The sequence below is a fragment of the Phoca vitulina genome, unplaced genomic scaffold (genome assembly GCF_004348235.1).
Source record: "Phoca vitulina isolate PV1807 unplaced genomic scaffold, GSC_HSeal_1.0 scaffold9, whole genome shotgun sequence".
Classification (NCBI taxonomy): domain Eukaryota; kingdom Metazoa; phylum Chordata; class Mammalia; order Carnivora; family Phocidae; genus Phoca; species Phoca vitulina.
The window spans coordinates 41123827-41149810 of NW_022589712.1; the positions used below are offsets into that span (position 1 = coordinate 41123827).

The 25984-nt window shown below is 36.6% G+C and overlaps 1 protein-coding gene across 4 annotated transcripts in view; it reads left to right on the top strand.

The window, feature by feature from the left end:
* Positions 1-3888: 3888 nt before the first annotated feature.
* Positions 3889-25984, top strand: part of TBC1D32 (TBC1 domain family member 32) — a 199939-nt gene continuing 177843 nt past the window's right edge. For 2 of the 4 annotated variants that reach the window (XM_032407976.1, XM_032407978.1), the window contains exons 1-4: positions 3889-4031; positions 4213-4370; positions 13125-13286; positions 24110-24287. In XM_032407976.1, coding sequence (XP_032263867.1) covers positions 4216-4370; positions 13125-13286; positions 24110-24287 — 495 coding nt within the window. In that variant the 5' untranslated portion in view covers positions 3889-4031; positions 4213-4215. Of the gene's footprint in view, positions 4037-4212; positions 4371-13124; positions 13287-24109; positions 24288-25984 lie in introns of all 4 variants that reach the window. The other 2 variants (XM_032407977.1, XR_004299994.1) reach the window with 2 other exon arrangements.

Genomic DNA, 25984 nt, shown 5'->3' on the forward strand with positions numbered 1-25984 from the left:
ATCGACAGATGAATGGATAAAGATGTGGTATATATATACAATGGAATATTATGCAGCCATCAAAAGGAATGAAATCTTGCCATTTGCAACGACGTGGATGGAACTGGAGGGTATTATGCTGAGCAAAATAAGTCAATCAGAGAAAAACATGTATCATATGATCTCACTGATATGAGGAATTCTTACTCTCAGGAAACAAACGGAGGGTTGCTGGAGTGGTGGGGGGTGGGAGGGATGGGGTGGCTGGGTGATAGACATTGGGGAAGGTATGTGCTATGGTGAGCGCTGTGAATTGTGTAAGACTGTTGAATCACAGACCTGCACCTCTGAAACAAATAATACATTATATGTTAAAAAAAAGAAGATGGTAGGAAGGGAAAAATGAAGCGGGGGACATCAGAGGGGGAGACGAACCATGAGAGACTATGGACTCTGAGAAACAAACTGAGGGTTCTAGAGGGGAGGAGGGTGGGGGATGGGTTAGCCTGGTGATGGGTATTAAAGAGGGCACGTATTGAATGGAGCACTGGGTGTTATATGCAAACAATGAATCATGGAACACTACATCAAAAACTAATGATGTAATGTATGGTGATTAACATAACATAATAGAATTAAAAAAAACAATAAAAAGATTAACAACTAAAAGAAAAATTGGCAAAGGCTCACTTTATGTGAATTCTTTTTATAAGGATTTTAAATGGCTCTTAAAATATGAAAAGATAACCAACTTTGCTCATAATAAAAGAAATACAAATTAAAAAAAAAGAAAAGATGGTCAGAAGCAGTAGAAGCAGAGATTATAAAGAAAGAGACAAAGTGAATCATGAAAATGATAGGGTTATTATAATATGGACAACAAGGTAATTAGGTTTCTACAACAGTTTTGGGATATCTTGAGAGGTTTTTGTATCTTTAACAATGATAAATGATATTTCAGTTCTTCATAAACACTAACTTTGCTGAGAAAATTTTTTCCCTGTTTCTTACAATCTGAAAAAGCAAACCTAAAAAATAGATCTTAGGTATTCAACTTTGAAGTGTATCTTATGTGCAGAAACGTTCTCTGGAAAATATTAGACTTCTGGAGAGATTAAGAATTTTGCTTACTGGGGCGCCTGGGTGGCTCAGTCGTTAAGCGTCTGCCTTTGGCTCAGGTCATGATCCCAGGGTCCTGGGATCGAGCCCCGCATCGGGCTCCCCACTCAGTGGGGAGCCTGCTTCTCCCTCTCCCACTCCCCCTGCTTGTGTTCCCTCTCTCGCTGTGTCTATCTCTGTCAAATAAATAAAAAAAATCTTTAAAAAAAAAAAAAAAAAAAAAAGAATTTTGCTTACTTACTTTAGGTTAAAAATTTTATCTTCCTGTTGAATTATGAAGTGCCATGCTATGTCCCTAATGTATTTTTTCCTTAAGTTTTATTTTTGCTGACACAAATATAGCCTCAACAGCTTTCTTTTGGATAATATTCATCTGGTTTATTTTTCCCCACCTTTTTAATCCTAATTTTTCTGTTTTTAGGGTTTTGATAAATAGAATATAGCTGCTTATTTTATTATTTTTTAAGATTTACTTATTTGAGAGAGAGAGAGTATAAGTAGAAGGGGCAGAGGGAGAGAAACTCAAGCAGACTCCCCACTGAGCAGGGAGACTGCTGCTCAATCCCACAACCCTGAGATCGTGACCTAAACCTAAACTAAGAGTTGGACACTTGACTGAGCCACCCAGGCACCCCTATAGTTGGTTATTTTAATAGTCAGTCTGACAGTTCCTACAAGAGGAGGGCTGAGTTTATTTAAATTTATCAGTATTTTGGACTTTTTCTATCAATCATGTATCTTTGTATATTTTAATTTTTCCTATTTTTCTTACGCTTCTGTTTTCTTTCTTGACTTTTTTTTTTTAATTGAATGGGATTTTTGCTTTTCTCTTATTTCATTTTTCCTTCTGTTTTTTGAATTTATTTGTTTCTAATTTTGTAATGGTTACATTTGAAATTTTACTATGCCTACCTAATCAAGTTCAGTATCTTAAACTCCACGTAGAAAAATACAAGAATTGCAGAATACTTCAAACTATCATGACTTCCTACTCATACATGAGTGTTTACAGTATTTTAGTGCTATGCATTTTTACCTTCACAAATTAGAATATTATAGGTTATTATTATTTTATACAGACAATATTTATTGAGATTTACTTAAATGCATTACCACCCTCACTTGCTGTTTGGCTATCTTCCATTCTTTTATCTCAGGTATGCTATTACGGTTGTTTTTCTTTTTCCTAAGTTGTATCCTTTAGAACAGTGGTTCTCAATCTGTGCAGTTCAAATCACCCCTGCTTCCCGAGAAAGCATTTTATAAATACATGGGGACATGTCTGTTATCACAATGATTAGATTGCAGTTACTGGCATCTGTAGTGTGAGCTAGAGATATGAAACATCTTGAATTACACACAGAAAATTTCCCACACAAAAGAATTGTTCTGGTTCCTATATGACTCTCAATGATCCTGCCGGACATTCAGGTAGATGAAAAAGCTCTTGATAACTATTTGAGTATACGAATGAATTCCATCTTATATAAAAATATTTGGCAGTTTTAACACCAAATTTTCCCAGAATGCAAAAACTGTGTAATCAAGGAAAGGGTATTATTTTATTTTGTTCTGAATTTTAACAATAATAGCTTACTATTTCAGAAAAATCACACCACTACTAGCTCTGCTAATCTTGATGTTTGAGGTGCCAATACAACTCATCTGTGTTAATCTAAATATGTAGCTATCACATTGCTGGTGATTCTGTGCATGTGCACACACACACATGCATATATACATAATGGGTTTTATAGGTTCACCCACAAATAAAGTTACAAGTGTGCCTACTCTGGTAGATTAAGCATACATTTTACCAAGAAACATGCTGCCACAGTTGCCAAGGACATATCATACTTTTACTCTTGGAAGTAACAGCGTAAACATCAAGGAAATCACTGATTCTAGCTAACATGTGAAGTGTATCAGATGTTATTGGACCAGAAGTGTAAAATTGAAGCTGGATAAGGGAGAATTTATTGACATTAAACCACTCATCAGTGGCTTGGACTATTCCATAGACACCAGGATCTGATGCTAATACTCTGATGGGTTGGTTCCTTACCTTGGACATACCATGGTCTGGGGATTTATCTAGATTGGAAACTGGATGAAGGTCTATGATTATGCACTGCAGTTTCCTGCACAGGTTCCTCATATATGGTATCTCATGGTGTCACTATGGAATCCAATTGTGTCCTGTTACTTCCAAGATTAATCTCTAACCCGTAAACATGCCAAATATGACCCTTTCAGTTGTGGCCTATTTGCTTCTCTAGCCTCCCCACCTCCTCCTTCTAACTCTACTAACTCGAGTACCGGCGTATGTTACACCTCTCTCTTCGCTTCTTTTCTTGACCCTTCTATCGGGTTAAAAGGGGATTCTGGATTTCCACAACACCTACCTGGTGGGTTTCTCTAACATAACACTTAACTGCACTGTGGTGTGAACGTTGATTTCTTTTTGTGTCTGATTATGAGGGCCGTCTTCTTCACAGTTCCTAGCAAGGTGCTTGGTAAGGGGAAGGCATCAATAAATGTTGGCTGCTAAAGAAAAACCGCGTTGTAACATTTCAATACCATTCACGTAATTAAAACGTTTCAATATATTTTCAGTTTCACTTTTACCCAACCCTTTCTCTTCGTACGCGGCTCCCTCCCATCTACAAGTCCAAGGCTAAGCACAGCGAGCGACCCTGAAACTTCCTTTAGGAGCCCGGCAGGTCCCCAGTGCCACTCCCTCTCACCTAGGAAGCCCGTCAACGCGCTGACGTCACGCGCACCGCAGGCGTCCCGCCGTCAGCTCCACCCGTCAAAACCTTCCGGGATCTCTATTTTTGCGGTTAGCGGGGACAACTTGAACTCTGTTCGTACGGAAGGCCGGCAACGACGAGGACCAAAGGCGGGTCCTTACGGACCCCTGCTTCCCCAAAGTAAGGTGACTTGTTTCCCAGAAAAACGCGCGGGCAGCCAAGGATCCACCCCCAAGCGCTTGCCGCGGTCTCCCGGGGAACGGCGTAGCGCGCAGGCCAGGGCTGGGTGGGGGCGCGCGTGCGCAATGCGCGGCGTTTGCGCCGACCTGGAGTAATGGGCATGGGCGTTTGATTCTTGCAGAGGATGGCCCATTTCTCAGGCGAGGACGAGGTGATGCTGCAGGCGATGCTGAGGCAGTTGTTCCAGAGCGTGAAGGAGAAGATCACAGGTGCTCCCTCTCTGGAGTGCGCCGAGGAAATCCTCTTACATCTGGAGGAAACTGATGAAAATTTTCACAAGTAAAATAGCTTTTGATGTCTTAAGCAAACAAACCAGCCGATCCAGAAAAGGTCCCAAGTGTAGTTAGAGAAAGAATGTTCGTTTGATTATTGTTAAAATAGCACCCAAGTTGGAGGTTCATTTTTGGGGGGTTTATTTACACAAATGCCGAATTTATGTATTATTTATTTACTTTCCAAAGCTGCTGTCTCTTCTGTGTTTCTACTGCCACAACCAACATATCCTAATTCTTCATTTTTCCTCATGGGCAGCACAGTAACAATAATTGTAAATTGTCATGTTCTTCTAAGAGCAATTCTGTTATTTCAGGGGATTCCTGTCACAATGCCTGAAACCAGTGAGTTTCCAAGATCTCTGTTCTTTGCTATGCGGTATTTCAGTGGGTGCACCAGTTGCTCGTTCTGAGCACTGCAGGAATACTGAAGTGAGATTATTAACGTCCTATGGAATAGCTTAAGTTCTTATGAAGGGATAAGCCACATACTCCAATGCCTGTGATACATAGCAGAAATACAAGTGCTGTAGCAGGGCTAGAGTACTCTGGGCTTGGGAGCAGTAGACAGAGGAGTTTTTAATGAGAGAGGTACCAGTTGAGATTATTCTGGAAGGTTATGTTTCTTTAGAGACTTTTTTTCTTTGTTTTGGTTCGTTTAATTTAAATTAATCCTCTCCATTGAAAAGTCTTCTTGCAGGTATCTCAATTAACTGTTATTGGTAGCAGTATTTTAATTTCAGTGTTTGTATTTCATTTTGATCTCACAGAGATGATACTGAAAATTTATCTTATGTTACCTTTAAACTGACTTTTGGGTGCCCTGAAGTTGTATTTATCTGGAACTCCACCCATTTCTTACATGGGCATAAAGGGATCCTGGAGCCCTTTAATGTAAAAGTTTGTTTTTACTTGCAGTTTTATAGGAGTATTTACAGTTTTCACCAGATTCTCAAGGGAGTTTTCAAAAGTGTGGAATTAATATAAAGTTACTAATTTCATTAATATTTCTGGTTATACATATAGTTTTTTTGTATTTCCGTGATTTTCTTGTTTATTTCTTCATTAAATCCACTGCTAATAGCTAAGTAGATTGTAGAATAATTGCAACTTTCTCAAATTAAAGTTTAATTAAATAGTGTTTTGTAAACTCATGTAATACAAATTTACCTCACACAGATCCTCTTAAACATTAAGTTTGGGGTTTTATTTCACATGCAAGCAGTTTAAATAATTTGTAAATTACTGTCAGTTTTTCCTAGGATCATATTCTGGGCATTTGTACATTTCATCTAGATTTTCAAATTTATCACTATAAAATTTTTCATTAATATCCTGTTAACTTTTTAATATTTTTAGTATCTGTAGTTATATGTCCCCCTTTTTATTTTATTATTTATTTTTTGTGTGCCTTCCCTCTTCTGCTAGGGGTTTATTTTGTTAGTCTTTTAAAAGAATCAGCTATTGGCTTAGTTTTTCCTTTCTATTACGTGTATATTTTATGGTTTTTACATTCTGTTCTTTATTTTCTTTCTTCTTGGAAAAATTTTAAAACTTTTGTGATCAGTGGTTAGCTCATTAATTTGCAGCTTTTCTTCTTTTTAGTGTAAATGTTTAAGGCTACATATTTGCCTGTATTGTTTCAGCTCCTCCAATTTTAAAATGCTTTTCAGATTAAAGTTAGGTCATTGATGTTCCTCTCAGCAGTCTAATGACTCTTGTAATAAAGTAACTTACTCTTCAACAGTGCATTAGATTAAATGCATGCTGATTAACTTTCATAGTTAATGTTCACTGTTTACTGAGGAGATTTACTTTTGGCCTACCTAAAAAAATCCAGACACTCTCAAATTATAACAGTTTGTAGTCTTTAAGATTTATAATCCTTAAACTATTTTAATTAGTTTGTAGTCTTAAAAGCATAGATGGTAAAATTTACGTGTTAATTCACTAACCTGAGACCTGTGTCTTAGGAGGAAGGAACTCTGGGTAGGAGAGGAAAAGAAGAGGAGATGCTTGTCTTTGGTGTTTTCATAGAATCTTACAATTCAGAGTTGGATGTGATAGTAAAGGTCAGTTAGTCCAGCTGCTCATATTTTGTCTTTGTTTTCACTGACCTAACTCTCCTTGAACATGATATGTTCTTGAGTCACTTAGGTATATATTGCTTCCTGAAATGGTTCCTATTTCAGAATTATCTATCTTCCCATCTCCACTATCAGAACATTGGTTTCTTAAATCCACCCACTGTTGTCCTGGTCTTGGCAAGAACAATTTTATTAAACAGACGTATAGGGGAAACTGGCGTCTTTAGAGTATTGTATTTTTGTAAGAAGATGGTTAGGACAATTGAGTCCTACATGATGGATTTCAGGTAGTATGATAAACTAAAGTGGGGGAAAATACAGTCATTTGGGGAGAAACCATAGTGTAGACAATAGTAGCCCTTTCTGGGGGGTTTGCCCTAATGGGCAGTTTTCCTAAAGTATCTCTGCTTTCCAGAACCTCTTCTATTTTTCTGCCTTAAACTATACATATTTTCTAAAAGATCCAAGCTTTCCCCTTTGTCTCTGAAAGTGGCAGCAAGGATTTGAGGCCTGTGGGAGGGGAGAGAGGTAGGGATGAGGACATTGCTTTCATTGTGTGTGTATGTGTTGTGTAGATTTTGACACTTAAACTGGCCCCCAGGAAACAAACTGGCCCTGGTTTTCAGTCTTGGCTACACCAGAATCAGTTGGGCCCCATGTAAAAAAAATACTGATGCTTGGGCCTCTTCATAAACAAATCAGAATTTTGGGGTGGGGGGAAGAGCCTGGCAGTGGGGGAATGGTAGGGGCTGGGCCTTGTTTTTGAAAAAGCTCTCTAGGTGATTCTAACATGCAGCCCAGGTTGAGAGTTGACAACCACAGAGTTAGAGCATATTTATTTGCATTTATGCAAGAATTGTGTGTGTGTGTGTTTATTTTAGTAGTTATCAACCCTGATGATTATAAAAGTCTCTAATGCAGATGCTCATCTTTGTAGCCCTCACATCCAATATACTTCGGGTCTGATACAGATGGAACACAATAGTATTTATTGATTTGGGTCTATTTTTTGTTTTACAGAAGAATCTACCAGTGATTTTTTAAATTAGTGAACTCTAGGGTGTTTAAGTGGTAACTTCAAGAAAGCATTCATTGTGTAAAGTGATATCCATGTATAGTGAAATTACTAAGAATTATATGTGTGCTTCCATAATTAATGAATGCATTTCTAGTAATTGTTTATCATGACTCAGAAGCCTATTCTTTGACCTAAAAGGTTGTAGGTGATGTAAAATACTCGTTCCTTCTATTACATATCCTTTTATGTACTAATATGATATATAAAGTTTGGTTGGTCGTATAATAAATCTTTTGATTCTGAAATAAGAATTCCAAATATCAGCATTATAATTCATAACTCACTCTAATAAAGTCTCTTTTTAAAACATGTCATTGCTGATAATTTTTTCTATATATGATTGAAAATTTTTTTACTTATTTAAATAGCTAAGAGAATGATTTCTTGAAACAAAATTGTACGAGATTTTTTTTGTTTTTCTGTTGTAATAGTACTCTGTGTATCAGTGCATATTTTGGTATATTTTGAACAATTCAGAATTTCATCATGAAAGAAATAATTGAATTTTCTTGGAAAAATCTAGGTAATAAAACTGGAGAAAAAAATTGGAAAAAGTGGGGAATGTTCTTTTAGCCAACTTTGTAAAGTTTTTCTGTGTAAATGTGAAAAATTTTATATTCATCAGTAGTAAAGTAAAATGATGAAGCACGTTGCTGTGTATTTCAATTGAGCTGCTTCTGAAATGTGAGGTGAACACATTTTTCCTTAGTAGCAAACAACTGTACTTTTAGCTTTTAATGTCCCTTTTTGAGAAATATTGGGAAAAAGATATTTTGCATTCATTTGGTAGTAGTGTCTTTGAAACCAAATTTTTATTTTTTTCTCATTAAATTACTTTTAAGGTAACAAATAAGGTTAGTCAAATATATGTATAGTATATTTGGTTTGAAAAGTGTCAAAGTATAGCTATGTGTAATAAACAACAGTTTTTGCATTAGGATTACCATTATTGTTATGTAGCAGGAACCTGAAATTTGGCAAGGTCTGGTGTTTTGTCTAAGGTTACAAGATTGACCAGTGTAAAATAGAACTTAAACCTGAAGCAAAGGGATTCATAGATTTCTAAAGCTATAACATTTATTCATTGTATATATCATGTTCTTTAAAAAATAAGAAACTTCATTACTAGAAAATTTTAAGATGAACAAGAAAGAAATATTAATAGACTTACAAATAAATGGAAGTTGTATTTATTGTAGTCCATGGCAAAGCTGTATTATTTCTTATATTTCCAGTGCAATTAGAGTATGTTAATCTGAAAATGTTAACACAGAGGAGTCTGCTAAAAATAAATCTGAAAGGAAAGGACCTAAATTGTAGCAGAATTGACTTAAATTAAGCATCATAAGGATCTTCTAAAATAAGTTATTAAGAATGTACATTTTTTTGAAGGTAGTTTTACATTTCTTAAATAGAAATTTTAAACATAGAGGTGATTCACCAGTATCTTTAGTGGTCAGGGTTTTATAATGCTTCGAGTGAGGGGATGTTAATGGTCAAACTGGAATTCTGCAGGCCATATTTGGTCTGTGGATGTATTTCTTTGGCTTTGTTTAAAAAAAAAAAAGGCAACATTTAAGAATTGGGAGGTGGCACATAAAATAGTTTTCTGGCTTTTCTTAGAACATTGAAAAATCAACATTAGGCTAATATTCCTAAATGGCAACAAGTGGCTAAAGCCATGTAGAAGCTCTTCCTTTTAGCTGAGACATGTCCTTTTATTTCACCCCTGCCTCTTTTCTCTCTTACACATGGCCGACTTTACTGTCTACCCCTGGTAACATCTGAGTTTGCAATTCCGGAATAAGTATGGGACCTTTTGAAAGTCTCTTTTGTGCATCCAGGGCTTTTGCTTTTATAAAAAATAAGCATATTGCAACACCTCCAGAATAATTTCTTAAAAATGATGCAATGGGTTGGTTTAAAGAGCTGTGGTTATTAATCTTTTGGATTAGTTGTAGATTTCATAAGAGCACCTCGATGGCACCAATACTATGAGGATTACAATGAAGGCAACACAGTACTTAATTTTATAGAAGTGTTTCTCCCAGCCCATAGTAACAATAATTTTCTATCCTGGGCACCACTATAGAAAACAGCGTTCCTTATAGGATTTTATGGGACATTGCCATGAATTCATATGGTAAAAAAACCAACACAAAATGAATTGTCGGATGAGAATTTGAAGCCTTGGATTTTTCTTACCCAAAGAGGAGAAGGGTCCAATTGCAGAAATGACTGTTTACTAATTTGAATCTTCCAATGATCAATGAGTCAGTAGAGCATCCAAAGGGCCATAGGCAGCCTGGTAGTCCTCACATGACAGAGGGCCTTATCCTCCCTGGAGATCTTTTTTCTTAAAAGAGCAGTGACCCATTAGGCAATATTCAATTCTGGGGTTCTTGGGATCATTTAATTTGGAAGATGAACCAGAACCTTGAAATATTTTGAATGGTGTCTTCTGGGACATAGTACTATGGTCATAGATAAAAATGATGTCACTAGAAAAAAGTATGTGGTTATTCAAGTTCCCAAAGAGGAGGTTTAAACTTTTTCTCAGCATATTTGCTATTTGCTATTTATAGATGATGCTAAATAGTGGGGAGGTTTTTTTTTTTTTTTTTTTTTTTTTGATGTGTCTTTTATTTTAGAATGGTATTCTCTTAACTTTTTTTTTTTTAAGATTTTTATTTATTTATTTGAGATAGAGACAGAGACAGAGCATGAGCACGGGGGAGGGGGAGAGGGAGAGGCAGAGGGAGAAGCAGACTCCCGGCTAAGCAGGGAGCCCAACATGGGGCAGATCCCAGGACCCTGAGATCATGACCTGAGCCGAAGGCAGACACTTAACTGACTGAGCCACACCCAGGTGCCCCTTCTCTCAACTTTTTGAATACATTTTGTTAATGGGCTTGTTTTATATTTCTTCACTGCCTTAGTTAGGAAAATGTCATTTCTGTTGCTTGTAGTTTGGGCTTTAAACAGAGCAAACACAAAAGTTATATTTCTCAGTTAAATATTCATTTCTTGTGATTGCTTGATTTGTGGCACAGAAACGGGGCTGATCAAACTAAGGAATCATTTGCCTTTCCATAGTAGACGTTGATGATGAGATGTAGAATTCATCTTCTAAGTGGCCCTTCCTTTAGTTTCAGAGAATTAACTCAGGCTTCCCCATGTTTTGTTTCCTACTGAGTATCTCAAAGATGTGAAGGAAAACTCCTGTGTCTGTTTGACTAGCCTAGGGCAAGATTGTGAGGAAGATCAAGATTGTTTTTAGGGATCTTTCATCTCTTTGCACTTTCTTCCAATTACACTTTTCCTTTTCCCAGCACTAAGAGTCTGGCTGTGAGGTCATACTGATTAGGCTGAAAGGATTATCTATTCCTGGATCCTTTTTTATTTACAAGGACATTTTAAAGAAAGCAATGATACATTTTTGGTCTTGGAATTTCAGATACTCTGATTCTTCAGAGGGTTTCTGGTTGTGGGATGGTTGTGGTGAACACATATTTTTTGGGCTCTTCAGATCTCATCACACACATCTGCCAACTCTAATCTCAGAGCAAGCTGTCCCTCTGTGGAGGCATTATAGGGACTGTCAAATGTTAAAAAATTAGCATCTTTAGAGGGCATGTATTGAATGGAGCACTGGGTGTTATACGCAAACAATGAATCATGGAACACTACATCAAAAACTAATGATGTAATATATGGTGATTAACATAATAAAATTAAATTTAAAAAAAGACTTACTGTAAAAAAAATTAGCATCTTTAAAAGATTCTCTTGAAACCTTAATCTCTGAATTCTTCTTGGCTTTTTGTAAGTTTTCGCCATTTTGTATAGAATATGCAGATTTGGTTTATAATTACAAATATACAAACTAAAAAATAAGTTTAACATTTAAAATGGATGGTAAGTTATGCTTGTATAAGGGAAGATCTTCAAGGTAATATAAGGCAATGATGAATCACCAGAAGAAGCAAAAACTGCAAAACTGCTTAAACTATGATTAGAGGCTATTTTCTATGATATATGATTCAGTAAGTTTTGGGTTTTGTTTTTCTTGGAGTATTTCTGAAAATTAGTGTTCGTCATTTTGATCTAATATTGCAGGTCACTAAGTTTACAAAATAATGTTGTTTTCCTCTTCTGCCATTAATAGATACCTATTTTCTTAAAGCTTAGAAGTTACTAGCTAAACATTGAATCTAAATATTAAACATTTAAAAGTAAATTCAATAAATAACTTAAAATAAATTTTTAAGTAAATTATACTTTTAAATTTAATATGTGAATTATAATTTTGAGAAAATAAAATGTAATAGATTTATCTCCCTAAATGCAAGAAATTTAAATAATATACAGTTGGTAAAAACATGAGTGTTACATTTATCTATTTCCCTTTCCAATCTCCATTGAGCACTATAGAACATCTTATTTTATTTCTTAAACATTTTTGAAATTTTTCCATTTTTGGGAGAGTGTGGGATTGTGGGAATGACAGGAGTTTCGGATTAAGGTGGAACTGAATTAGTAGCTTGTGAATTTTTTTTTAAAGGTTTATTTGAGAGAGAGAGAGTGTGTGTGTGTGCATAGGAGCTGGGGAGGGGCAGAGGGAGAGAGAGAAAGAATCCTCCAGCAGACTCCCCGCTGAGCATGGAGCCTGATGCTTGGCTTGATCCCAGGACCCTGAAATCATGACCTGAGCAGAAATCAAGAGCTGGCCGCTTAACCAATTGAGCCACAGACGCCCTTGTAGCTTGTGCATTTGACAAGGCTTTTTAACTTTTCAATTTGTGTCCTCATCTATTTTACCTATTTCATGTGGTAAATAAAACAATATTAATAAAATACTTAGAGCAGTGTCTAATACATGATAATCACTTAAAACTCCCTCCTTGCTGATATGCAAATCAAAATGTTTGGTGTTTGTGGAGAAAATTAAGCGTGGCCTCATGTAAGTGGAGATGCAGTAATTAAGAGGCTTGATTGATTAGGTATTTAAATGCTAAGCCAAGGAAATTGTATTTGAAGGATAATAGACAGCCAATAATTAGTTTTAAATACAACAAATATTTATTGAGACATTATGTATGTGATGTGGTATGAGGTATTGATATGAATAAAATGGCTCTAACTCAGAAATAATGAAGTCTGTGAGTTTTGAGGACCAAGATAACTAGTGTTCAGGATAAATATGAGAGGGAAGGAGAGGTGAAAGAAGATGAGCAAGAAGGCTGCAGTAGTAATCTCTGTGTGAGGTGATGTGGATTTTCACTGACCAATAGAAGTGGGAAAAAAGGAGAAGTGATGAAGCCAAAGGATGTGTAGGCAATATTAACAAATGTTGATGACTGGGTGGATTGATGGAGTGAGTGGGCATGGGATGCAAGCAGAAATGCCAATGTCCCAGAAAAAAAAAAAAAATTCTAGATTAGCTTGGTGATTTGGGATGAGAAATTTAATCCTAGTGTAAGGTAAGAAATCTGAGTATTGTATAAAACATTCTGTGCTAACATTTTTTTCCTGGGTATGTTTAATAAGTGAGTTCATGATACTTACTGATTTATTTTTTAAATATTTGTTTTAGCTATGAATTTGTGAAATATCTTCGGCAGCATATATGTAACACTTTGGGGTCTATGATTGAAGAAGAAATGGAAAAATGGACATCTGATCAGAATCAGGCTGAGGAATCTGGCTATGACACAGTTGTACAGCATGTTACTAAAAGGACTCAGGAATCTAAAGAGTGAGTATGCCCACAATAATGTTTTGTTTTATTTTATTTATTTATTTAATTTTATTTTTAAAAAAATTTTTTATTAACATATAATGTAGTACTTGTTTCGGGGGTACAACTGTGTGATCCATCAGTCTTACACAATTCACAGTGCTCACCATTGTACATACCCTCCCCAATGTCCATCACCCAGCCACCCCATCACTTCCATCCCCCTCCACTCCAGCAACCCTCAGTTTGTTTCCTGAGATTAAGGTCTCTTATGGTTTGTCTCCCTCTCTGGTTTCCTCTTGTTTCATTTTTCCCTCCCTTCCCCTATGATCCTCTGTCTTCTTTCTCAAATTCTTCATATCAGTGAGATCATATGATACTTATCTTTTTCTGATTGACTTATTTTGCTTAGCATAATACCCTCTAGTTCCATCCACGTCGATGCAAATGGCAAGATTTCAATTTTTTGATGGCTGTATAATATTCCATTGTATATATATACCACATCTTCTTTATCCATTCATCTGTTGATGGACATCTAGGCTCTTTCCATAGTTTGGCTATTGTGGACATTGCTGCTATAAATATTGGGGTTCAGGTGCCCCTTTGGATCACTACATTTGTATCTTTGGGGTAAATACCCAGTAGTGCAATTGCTGGGTCGTAGGGTAGCTCTGTTTTCAACTTTTTGAAGACCCTCCATACTGTTTTCCAGAGTGGCTGCACCAGCTTGCATTCCCACCAACAGTGTAGGAGGGTTCCCCTTTCTCCACATCCTCGCCAACATCTGTTGTTTCCTGACTTGTTAATTTTAGCCATTCTGACTGGTGTGAGGTGGTATCTCATTGAGGTTTTGATTTGGATTTCCCTAATGCCAAGCGATATTGAGCACTTTTTCATGTGTCTGTTGGCCATTTGGATGTCTTCTTTTGCAGAAATGTCTGCCCATTTCCTGATTGGATTAGTTGTTCTTTGGGTGTTGAGTTTGATAAGTTCTTTGTAGATTTTGGATACTAGCCCTTTATCTGATATGTCATTTGCAAATATCTTCTCCCACTCTGTCGGTTGTCTTTTGGTTTTGTTGACTGTTTCCTTTGCTGTGCAAAAGCTTTTTATCTTGATGAAGTCCTAGTAGTTCATTTTTGCCCTCGCTTCCCTTGCCTTTGGCGATGTTTCTAGGAAGAAGTTGCTGCTGCTGAGGTCGAAGAGGTTGAGGCCTGTGTTCTCCTCAAGGACTTTGATGGATTCCTGTCTCACATTGAGGTCTTTCATCCATTTTTAGTCTATTTTTGTGTGTGGTGTAAAGAAATGGTCCAGTTTCATTCTTCTGCATGTGGCTGTCCAATTTTCCAACACCATTTGTTGAAGAGACTGTCTTTTTTCCATTGGACATTCTTTCCTGCTTTGTCTAAGATGAGTTGACCATAGAGTTGAGGGTCCATTTCTGTGCTCTCTATTCTGTTCCATTGATCTATGTGTCTGTTTTTGTGCCAGTCCCATACTGTCTTGATGATAACAGCTTTGTAATAGAGCTTGAAGTCCAGAATTGAGATGCTACCAGCTTTGCTTTTCTTTTTCAACATTCCTCTGGCTATTTGGGGTCTTTTCTGGTTCCACACAAATTTTAGGATTATTTGTTCCATTTCTTTGAAAAAAGTGGATGGTATTTTGATAGGGATTGCATTAAATGTGTAGATTACTCTAGGTAGCATAGACATTTTCACAATATTTGTTCTTCCAATCCATGAGCATGGAACGTTTTTCCATTTCTTTGTGTCTTCCTCAATTTCTTTCATGAGTATTTTATAGTTTTCTGAGTACAGATTCTTTGCCTCTTTGGTTAGATTTATTCCTAGGTATCTTATGGTTTTGGGTACAATTGGAAATGGGATTGACTCCTTAATTTCTCTTTCTTCTGTCTTGTTGGTGGTGTATAGAAATGCAACTGATTTCTGTGCATTGATTTTATATCCTGCCACTTTACTGAATTCCTGTATGAGTCCTGGCAGTTTTGGGGTGGAGTCTTTTGGGTTTTCCACATAAAGTATCATATCATCAGCAAAGAGTGAGAGTTTCACTTCTTCTTTGCCGATTCAGATGCCTTTTATTTCTTTTTGTTGTCTGATTGCTGAGGCTAGGAATTCTAGTACTATGTTGAATAGCAGTGGTGATAGTGGACATCCCTGCCATGTTCCTGACTTTAGGGGAAAAGCTCTCAGTTTTTCCCCATTGAGTATGATATCCGTTGTGGGTTTTCCATAGATGGCTTTTATGATATTGAGGTATGTACCCTCTATCCCTACACTGTGAAGAGTTTTAATCAAGAAAGGATGCTGTACTTTGTCAAATGCTTTTTCTGCATCTGTTGAGAGGATCATATGGTTCTTGTTTTTTTTTATTAATGTATTGTATCACATTGATTGATTTGCAGATATTGAACCAACCTTGCAGCCCCAGGGATAAATCCCACTTGGTCGTGGTGAATAATCCTTTTAATGTACTGTTGGATCCTATTGGCTAGTATTTTGGTGAGAATTTTTGCATCCATGTTCATCAGGGATATTGGTCCTAGTTCTCCTTTTTGATGGGGTCTTTTTTGATTTGGGGATCAAGGTAATGCTGGCCTCATAAAATGAGTTTGGAAGTTTTCCTTGCATTCCTATTTTTTGGAACTGTTTCAGAAGAATAGGTATTAATTCTTCTCTAAATGTTTGATAGAATTCCCCTGGGAAGCCATCTGGTCCTGGGCTCTTGTTGGGAGATTTTTGATTACTGCTTCAATTTCCTTACTGGGTATGGGTCTGTTCAGGTTTTCTATTTCTTCCTGGTTCAGTTTTGGTAGTTTATAGGTCTCTAGGAACCCATCCATTTCTTCCAGATTGTCTAATTTGCTGGCATATAGTTGCTCATTAAATGTTCTTATTATTGTTTGTATTTTTTTGGTATTGGTTGTGATCTTTCCTCTTTCATTCATGATTTTATTTATTTTGGTCGTTTCTCTTTTCTTTTTGGTAAGTCTGGCCAGGGGTTTATCAATCTTATTCTTTCAAAGAACCAACTCCTAGTTTTGTTGATCTGTTACTGTTCTTTTGGTTTCTATTTCATTGATTTCTGCTCTGATCTTTACTATTTCTCTTCTCCTGCTGGGTTTAGGCTTTATTTGCTGTTCTTTTTACAGCTCCTTTAGGTGTAGGGTTAGGTTGTGTATTTGAGACCTTTCTTGTTTCTTGAGAAAGGCTTATATTGCAGTATACTTTCCTCTTAGGACCGTCTTTACTGCTTCCCAAAGATTTTGAACAGTTGTGTTGTCATTTTCATTAGTTTACATGAATTTTTTTTAATTCTTCTTTAATTTCCTGGTTGACCCATTCATTCTTTAGTAGGATGCTCTTTAGCTTCCATGTATCTGAGTTCTTTCTGACTTTGCTCTTGTGACTGAGTTCTCGTTTCAAAGCATTGTGGTCCAAAAATATGCAGGGAATGATCCCAATCTTTGGGACCCGGTTCAGATCTGATTTGTGACCTAGGATGTGATCTATTCTGGAGAATGTTCCATGGGCACAAGAGAAGAATGTGTATTCTGTTGCTTTGGGATGGCATATTCTGAATATACCTGATTTGTGACCTAGGATGTGATCTATTCTGGAGGATGTTTCATGTGCACTAGGAAAGAATGTGCATTCTGTTGCTTTGGGATGGAATGTTCTGAATATATCTGTGAAGTCCATTTGGTCCAGTGTGTCCTTTAAAGCCTTTATTTCTTTGTTGATGTTTTGCTTAGATGATCTGTCCATTTCAGTGAGCGGTGTGTTAAAGTCCCCTACTATTATTGTATTATTATTTATGTGTTTCTTTGATTTTGTTATTAACTGGCTCATATAATTGGCTGCTCCTATGTTAGGGGCATAGATATTTACAATTGTTAGATCTTCTTGTTGGATAGACCCTTTAAGTAGGATATAGTGTCCTTCCTCATCTCTTATTACAGTCTTTGGTTTAAAATCTAATTTGTCTGATATAAGAATTGCCACCCCAGCTTTCTCTTGATGTGCATTAGCATGGTAAATGGTTTTCCACACCCCCTCACTTTCAATCTGGAGGTGTCTTTGGGTCTAAAATGAGTCTTTTGCAGACAGTATATCAATGGGTGTTGTTTTTTTATCCAATCTGATACTCTGTGTCTTTTGATTGGGGCATTTAGAACATATACATTCAGGGTAACTATTGAAAGATATGAATTTAGTGTCATTATATTGCCTGTAAGGTGACTATTACTGTATATTGTCTCTGTTTCTTTCTGGTCTATGTTAGTTTTAGGCTCTGTCTTTGCTTAGAGGACCCCTTTCAATATTTCTTGTAGGGCTGGTTTCGTGTTTGCAAATTCTTTTAGTTTTTGTTTGTCCTGAAAGCTTTTTAGCTCTCCTTCTATTTTCAGTGACAGCCTAGCTGGATATCGTATTCTTGGCTGCATATTTTTCTCATTTAGTGCTCTGAATATATCATGCCAGTCCTTTCTGGCCTGCCAGGTCTCTGTGGATAGGTCTGCTGACAATCTAATGTTTCTACCGTTGTAGGTTACAGACATCTTGTCCCAAGCTGCTTTCAGGATTTTTCTCTTTGTCTCTGAGACTTGTGAGTTTTCCTATTAGATATCGGGGTGTTGACCTATTTTTATTAATTTTGAAGCGGGTTCTCTATGCCTCCTGGATTCTGGTGCCTGTTTCCTTCTCCAAGTTGGGGAAGTGCTCTGGTATAATTTGCTCCAATATGCCTTCTGCCCCATCTCTCTTTCTTCTTCTTCTGGGATCCCAATTATTCTAATGTTGTTTTGCTCTATGGGATCACTTATCTCTCGAATTCTCCCCTCGTGATCCAGTAGTTGTTTATCTCTGTTTTTCTCAGCTTCTTTATTCTCCATCATTTGGTCTTCTATATCACTAATTCTCTCTTCTGCCTCATTTATCCTAGCAGTTAGAGCCTCCATCTTTTATTGCACCTCATTAATAGCCTTTTTGTTTTCAACTTGGTTAGATTTTAGTTCTTTTATTTCTCCAGAAAGGGATTCTCTAGTATGTTCTATGCTTTTTTCAAGCCCAGCTTTATAATCATCATTCTGAACTCTAGTTCTGACATCTTACTAATACCCATATTGATTAGGTCACTGGCAGTAGGTACTTCCTCTTGTTCTTTTTTTTGAGGTGACTTTTTCCATCTTGTCATTTTGTCCAGAGAATAGTTGAATGAGAGAACAAAATGCTAAACGGGTAACAACGACCCCAGAAAAATATACACTAAACAAGTCAGAAGAGACCTGAAAGCAGGGTAAAAGAAAGGGGGAAAAAAAAAGGAATATGATCAGGCTGGTGAATAGAGCAGACCCACACACTAGATTTTGAGTGTATTTTTGTCTGTTAGAAGAAATTGCCTCCCAAAATTTTAAGGAAATAAAAACTTATATATATATAAAAAATAAGGGTAAATACAGTGAAGGGATAGAATATGAGTATAAAGATGAAAATTTAAAAAGATTTTAAAAAAGGATTGATAAGTTGGTTGAAAAAAGAATGAAAAAGAATTTAAAAAAAAAGAGAGAATGTGATCAGGCGGGAGAGTAGGACAATGTCATACACTAGATTTAGGGTATATTTTGGTTTGTTAGAAGAAACTGTATCCCAAAATTTTAAAGAATGAAAAACTTACATATATACAAAAAAAAATAAGGTTAAATACAATGAAAGGATAGAATATGACTGTAAAAATGAAAATTCATAAAAGATTTTAAAAAAGAAATTGATAAGATGTTGGTTGAAAAAGGGAAGAAGAAAAATTCAACCCAAAAATAGAAAAAGAAAAAAGTAAAGAAAGTTTAAAAAATTAACTTTGAAAAACTAAAGCAGCATGGGAAAAAAGCCATGAATTCTATGTGCTGTATTCCCCTATCACTGGGGTTTTGCCGTTTTCATTGATCAATAAACTTGTCTTGGCTGGATGTTCTTGCTGATCTTCTGGGGGAGGGGCCTGTTGCAGAGATTCTCAAATGTCTTTGCCTGAAGTGGAATTGCACTGCCCTTGCCAGGGGCCCAGCTAGGTAATCTGCTCAGGGTTTGCTCTTGGTAGCTTTTATTCCCTGAAAGCTTTCTGTATAGCTTTGGAGGACGAGAGTGAAAATGGTGGCCTCCCAATCTCTGCCCGGAGGAGCCGAGAACTTGGGGCCCCACTCCTCAGTGAGCCCTCAGAGAAAAACAGTCAATCACTCCTGTCTCCCCAGTCTCCGCCGCACTCCATGCTCCCTCGGCCTGTGACCGAGCATTTCTATCTCTGGCACACGACCCCATGTGGAGTCTCCAAACCCAGCAGATCCCTGTTGTGTGCTCCCATGCTGCTCCTCCTGGGGGAGGAAGGGAGTCTCCCTGGATCTGCCGCTTGTTGGTTCCCTGCTGGAAGAGCAGTGGCCCAACTGTGCCGCAGATCATGGTTTATGGCAATCCTGAGCTGAGAGCCCACTCCTCAGCTCTGTCTCTGCAGCGGGCTTCCCCGCTCCAATACCTGGGAGCTGTGCCGCACTCAGGCACCCCCGGTCTTTCTGTGACCCCGAGCGTCCTGAGACCATACTGTCCCAGTGAGGGTTCCACCCCCCGCTTAGCCACTGGAGCGACGTCCCTCAGCAGAGCAGACTTCTAAAAGTTCTGATTTTGGGCTCTGCTGCTCTATCACTTAGCAGTACTGGCTGACAGAGGTCCCCTCCCCCGCCGTCTATCTTCCCGAGTATTGCCTCGCGTGCACTTCTCCACACGTCCTACCTTCCAGAAAGTGGTCGCTATTCTGTTCAGAGAGTTGCTGCTATTCTTTTCTTTGATCTCCTATTGAGTTCGTAGGTGTTCTGAATGGTTTGATAACTATCTAGCTGAATTCCTGGGACCAGATGAAATTTAGGTCTCCTACTCCTCCACCATCTTGCTCCTCCTCGATCACCAGCCTGCTAGAAAAAGACACAAGTCACCAGCAGCTAGGTGGAGGTGTTGTGGGTCAAGGTGTGGGATGTGGAGCTCCTATGCTCTCCAGGGGAGCTCACCATTCCCCCCCAACCTCCATGTGTTTTCTATTTTATTTATTTATTTTTAAAGATTTTATTTATTTATTTTTCAGAGAGAGAGAGAGATAGTGAGAGCGAGCGCACAAGCAGGGGGAGTAGCATGCAGAGGGAGAAGCAGGTTCCCCGCCCAGTGGGGAGCCCAATGTGGGACACGATCCTGGGATCATGACCTGAGCCAAGGGCCGACGCTTAACAGACTGAGCCACCTAGGTGCCCCAAGATTTCTTATTTCTTGATTTGAAGAGAAAACACAAACTAGAGTCATGTTCATCTTTGGATAATATAATTTCTAGTAATCTATTTCTGATAGTACTATTAAATTTATTCTAAAAGGAGTATTAAAATATTTTGTTAGTCAGAAAATGAAAGCATTTTCATGCTAAGAGCAGAGTTTTATATGGGAATATTAGGAAATTTTTTAATATCTGCATTAGCCATTTAATTTTCTTATGTTTTAGTTCATCCACGTGTAAAAATTAAAACAATGATAATTACCTCACAAAGATGTTCAATGTCTTAATGAGTTTGTATTCTGCTTTGTGAGTCGTAGATGATAGGTTTTAAGTTGTGCAGAGTATTATTTTTTTCTTGTGTGTGTGTGTGTGAAATTGAGAAATTATTTAGGACTAACGATTAGGCAATAGTATCTCTATTAACAGCATTTTTACTGTAATAATTAGAAATTATTTTCTTAATTAAACCTTTTGATATTTTTTAAATAGAGGTTTACAGATAGAAGAATTTATTTGTAGGGTCTATCATCTATTCCTCATATATATAAGTGCAACTACTAACCATGTAGATTTTCATTATTAATTGATGTGGTTTTTATTCATTACCTCTTAGAACTCTTTCTTATTTTGACTTCTTGGAGTATTGAATGAGTCTTAATGGTGTTTATAGTCCATTTTATATTTGTTTTACTTTGCCTTTTTCAAAACTGCAGTGGCTACTATTGAAGACTAGTTCATTTGACTCTTGCTATTGAGGCTCTGGCTCACTAGCTTTTTTGTTTTTTTAAATTTTCAAAATTATTCTTGGGGTGTCTGGCTGGCTCAGTCAGTGGAGCATGCAACTCTTGATCTTGGGATTCTGAGTTCGAGCCCCTTATTGGATGGAGAGATTACTTAAAAATAAAATCTTTAAAAAAGATAATAAAATTTTTTATTCTTATCTCTTTCTGTAGTCAGTTTGCTGATACTTCTTGCAGAAGAATTCATGTTGGTGTTTTCAAAAAGGTCTGGAGGAAACATGTCTAAGATGAAACTTACATATTTTCTGTGGATTTTAATGACCCTTGATCCTAACCTATATACATCATTGAGATTCTTACCTTTATACTCATTTATTAAATTACTATATCGTAAATTATAAGGGGAAAGGACTTTGTGTTGTTTACATAGCTATGCCTAACTGGAAAGGAGTCTGGGTACTGTAGTTTAGACCTGTGTCTAGCTATAAGGCAAATACTGTGGAAGGAGAGAGTAACATTTGATGGATAGTTCTTGATTGCTACCAAGGCATTGTTATGCTTCACTGTTTCTTGCTGCTGAGAATGTGTAGAGGAGAAAGGAGGCTTTTTCAGTTATCCTATACGTACTTTGCCATTTAGTCTGATGGGTGTCCTAGGATTCCTTCTTGCTGTTTATATCCCCTTACCTTAAACTTGGATCTTCCCTGGACTTTTTCCTCACCTCTATAGCAGTTCTCTTCTGTATGTGTTTTCCTCCTGCATTGTTCCTAAATATTCTCATCTTCTCTCAATATTTTTGTGTTTTCTCACAATTTCTGGTGCTTTAAAAATACATACATAAATTAACTTTGTGTTGAATTAGCTTCTAGTTATATATTATATAAATTGTATGTTGCTGAATCATATTAAATATATGAGAATATATTTTAAGTTGTATATAGAATTACATATATTTAGTAATATGTAATGTGTATCATATAATTTAAGATGTATTTTAAAATTCCTTTAAACTTTAAAATCTCAGCCTCCTATTTCTATCCAAAACCCCAGCATGGTTTTATTGTTTATATGAGAGTAACTTACCTATCCTTCCTCAGATTTATAGAGTTACAATGACCCATTTATCAGAAATATAAAGAAAGGGAAGTTTCTATGCTTCTTTTCCTAATATATTTTTATTACAAAATGATAATAAATATATGTTTCATGCTTTATATTTACAAAGAACTTTCAGATACATACTCTTATGTCTTGCTACAGCTATATGAAATAGGTCAGTTAAATTGTATTCTTTGTATCTCATTTTATAATTGAGGAAAATGAAACTGATTTATGATGACAAAGCTGATAGGTAAAGTAGTCAGGATTGTAATCCAGGGTTTCTGATTCCAAAGTAATATTTTATTCCCTATGTTTATTTAAATCATTATGCCTTTTTGTTTTAAATATAGAAATTTCAGTGGTCCTGGTCACATATTACAGGTTCTTTAGGAAAAAATAAAAGGCTAGATTGAATTTTTTTTAGTAGTTTCATCTAGCTCTAAAATTCAGTTTCTAGGATTTTGGGGCTCTCAGTCTTTTTTTTTTAAAGATTTTATTTATTTATTCATGAGAGAGAGAGAGAGGCAGAGGGAGAAGCAGGTTCCCCATGGAGCAGGGAGCTCGATGCATGCCTCAACTCGATCCCAGGACTCTGGGATCATGACCTGAGCTGAAGGCAGACATTTAACCAACTGAGCCACCCAGGCGCCCTGGGATCTCAATCTAAAATTAATATGGATGCTTGAGAATTTGCACATAATAAGTGGAGAACTTTATAAGTTCTTTTTGAGACTTTATTTATTTAGATTTTATTTATTTTAGAGAGAGAGAGAGAGAGCACACATGCGTGAATTGTGGGAGGGACAGAGAGAGAGAGAGAATCTTAAGTGGGCTTGTGGGGCTTGATCTCATGACCCTGAGATCATGACCTGAGCCGAAATCAAGAGTTGGATGCATAACCAACTGAGCCACCCACGCACCCCATCTTTCTAAGACTGGAGCTAAAAGGGATTTAGAAGCTATCTGGTTCAAACTCTTACCAATTTCAGGAATCCCTTGCTTTTTTTTTTCTCTTAAAGATTTTTTTATTTTTTATTTATTTATTTTTATTTAACAGAGAGAGACACAGCGAGAGAGGGAACACAAGCAGGGGGAGTGGGAGAGAGAGAAGCAGGAATCCCTTTCTTAACATCTCTGACAGTGGGTTCTTTAGCCTCTGTTTCAAAGGACTTACTGGTAGCTTAACTCTTATTTAGGTCTTAATGGTGGCTATAGGTGCCTATAACAATAGGCAGGGAAGAAGGGAAGGAAAGAAAATAGAGGAAGGGAGCAGGATAGAGAAAGAGATAGAAATAAACGGAATAAAAGGGACATGTAAGATAGACTGTTCTGGTAGCATGATATTAGCAGTTGACTGTTGTGGAGTACAGGTATCCATGCCATTGGAACATCTGGCCTTAGACTGTATTAATTTTACTACCTTGGTCCATGTAATCAGATAAAGAAACCTGTGAAATAACATATGTTTTGGAATTCTTGTTAATTTTTATTCCTGTTGTGTGAATTCCATTGTGCTACTTGTTCTTTAGGAAAAACTGATACATTTTTTTTTCTTTTTAGAACTGTGCTCTTAAAGGGACTTTACAGAAAAAAAAATAAGATAGTTTAATTTAGCTGAGTGTTTTAATTTGTGCTAATAGTCTTTCTCTTACCAAGACTGCTTTGAATTTAAAGATACAAAGAAATGATGCATTCCCTGAAGAATATCATGATGGTAGTGGTGGAATCTATGATTAACAAGTTTGAAGAAGATGAGATGCGAAGTCAAGAGAGGCAGAAAAAAATCCAGAAGGAGAAAAGCAACAGTTACTGCACAGATAATTGCTCTGATAGTGATTCATCATTCAATCAGGTGTGTTGTTTCATTTCGCATTTATGTCTTGAAATGGTATTTAATAATCAGTAACTTCAATACATTCTTTGTTAGCCAGATTTTTTTCTGCTTTCTAAGATTCAGAAGAAAGATAATAAAATTACCCAATCTTAAAGATTGAGTACATGAAATAACATCTTCTAGAATTATATGTTCAGTGAATGATTACATTATATCTGAGAAATCTTAATGAGGTATGGAAATAAACTAATTGATTTTGGATTTAAAAAAAATAACACTTGAAACATCTGCTTAAGCTTTAATTAAACAAAACATCTTATTCCCAATTAATTTTTATTAATCAAAGTTTACATTATAAATGAGATATGGAGATAAAACATTTCCTTTATCTTCTGAGATGAAGGTCACTGTGGATTGTTTTAAAACATGATGAGCACTGGGTGTTATACTCAACTAACACTACATCAGAAACTAATGATGTACTATATGTTCGCTAATTGAATTTAAATTAAAAAAAAATCAAAACAAAACAAAAACAACAACAAAAAACATTAAGCTTCTTCTTTTTGACATCAAGAGATTTGAGGTTTTACATTTTCTTTTTCCAGGTTATTGGAATCCTTGTCATTTGGCTAGAGCAGAGCTAGCAGAAAGGCCACAGGTTAGATTAGTCCTAATAGAAGACAAAGGAGACTAGTTAGACTAGAACCTTATATGCTTGTACCATCAACTTCCTCACAGAAACTTCCAGGCCAATGGAGTCTGACCTTTGTGTGAATCCTACCTGATATTTCTAATGAAACATTTTCACCTAATTAGTGCTAACTTGGGGACATAGCTATAACAGATCCTAGCCATATACCAAAAGGGGTTTGGGGAGTTTGGGTGAAATGTGAAACAGTCACACATATTGTTCACAGTTGAGACTGCATTTATCAAGGAAAAGTGTTTGGAAGTCATTAAAGCAGAACTTAAAAGTTGCTCTGCTCAGGAGAGATTGTGCTAAGTTTTGAATTTTACAAGTCAGGTTTATTTTCTGATGTGATGGAAGAAATGGCAAAGACTATGAATTTTCTTCACGTTGTAGCCCTTAATATTTCTTTGTTGATTGACTCTTTGGAAGAAGCTGGATTATAGAGATTTTAGTTTAGTTTTATTCAGTAGGTTATGGAACTGCTTCTTCAGATCAATGAAGGCACAGAAAGACCCAACTTTTAGGACTTTGGGTGCTCACAGAATTATACTTTCTTACTTGATGAACCATCTGTTTACATTGAAAGTGAACAATAAGAGGAAAAAAAATGAAGCATTGTTATTTGTTCTAAGAAGTCCAGGTGTTCAGACCACATAGGGTTGATCGAGTAGCTAGCAGTCAAAAGGTGTTAATCTGAAATGTTAAATTATTTCTAGTCCTAGAATCATAGGTTCTTTAAGAAATTCAAAGCTTTGGTAGAAATGGGGTCGTACTTTCAGAAGATGTTCTTGTTTTTTATTTTGTTTTGGTTTTATTCTTGAGAAGGAATCAGACTTTAAGTTTATATGGCTTCTTTGGGATGCCCACAGGGTATATCTGCATTTTCAAGTATCTGTCCTTTGGATATGACTTTGTTTCAGAAGGCTCTAATTGAGTTGAAAGTGAACTGTGTCCACCCACAAGGCATGGGGTCCCTGGACTTTGAGAAAAAAGCATATGAATGCCAGAAGTACCCCCAAAA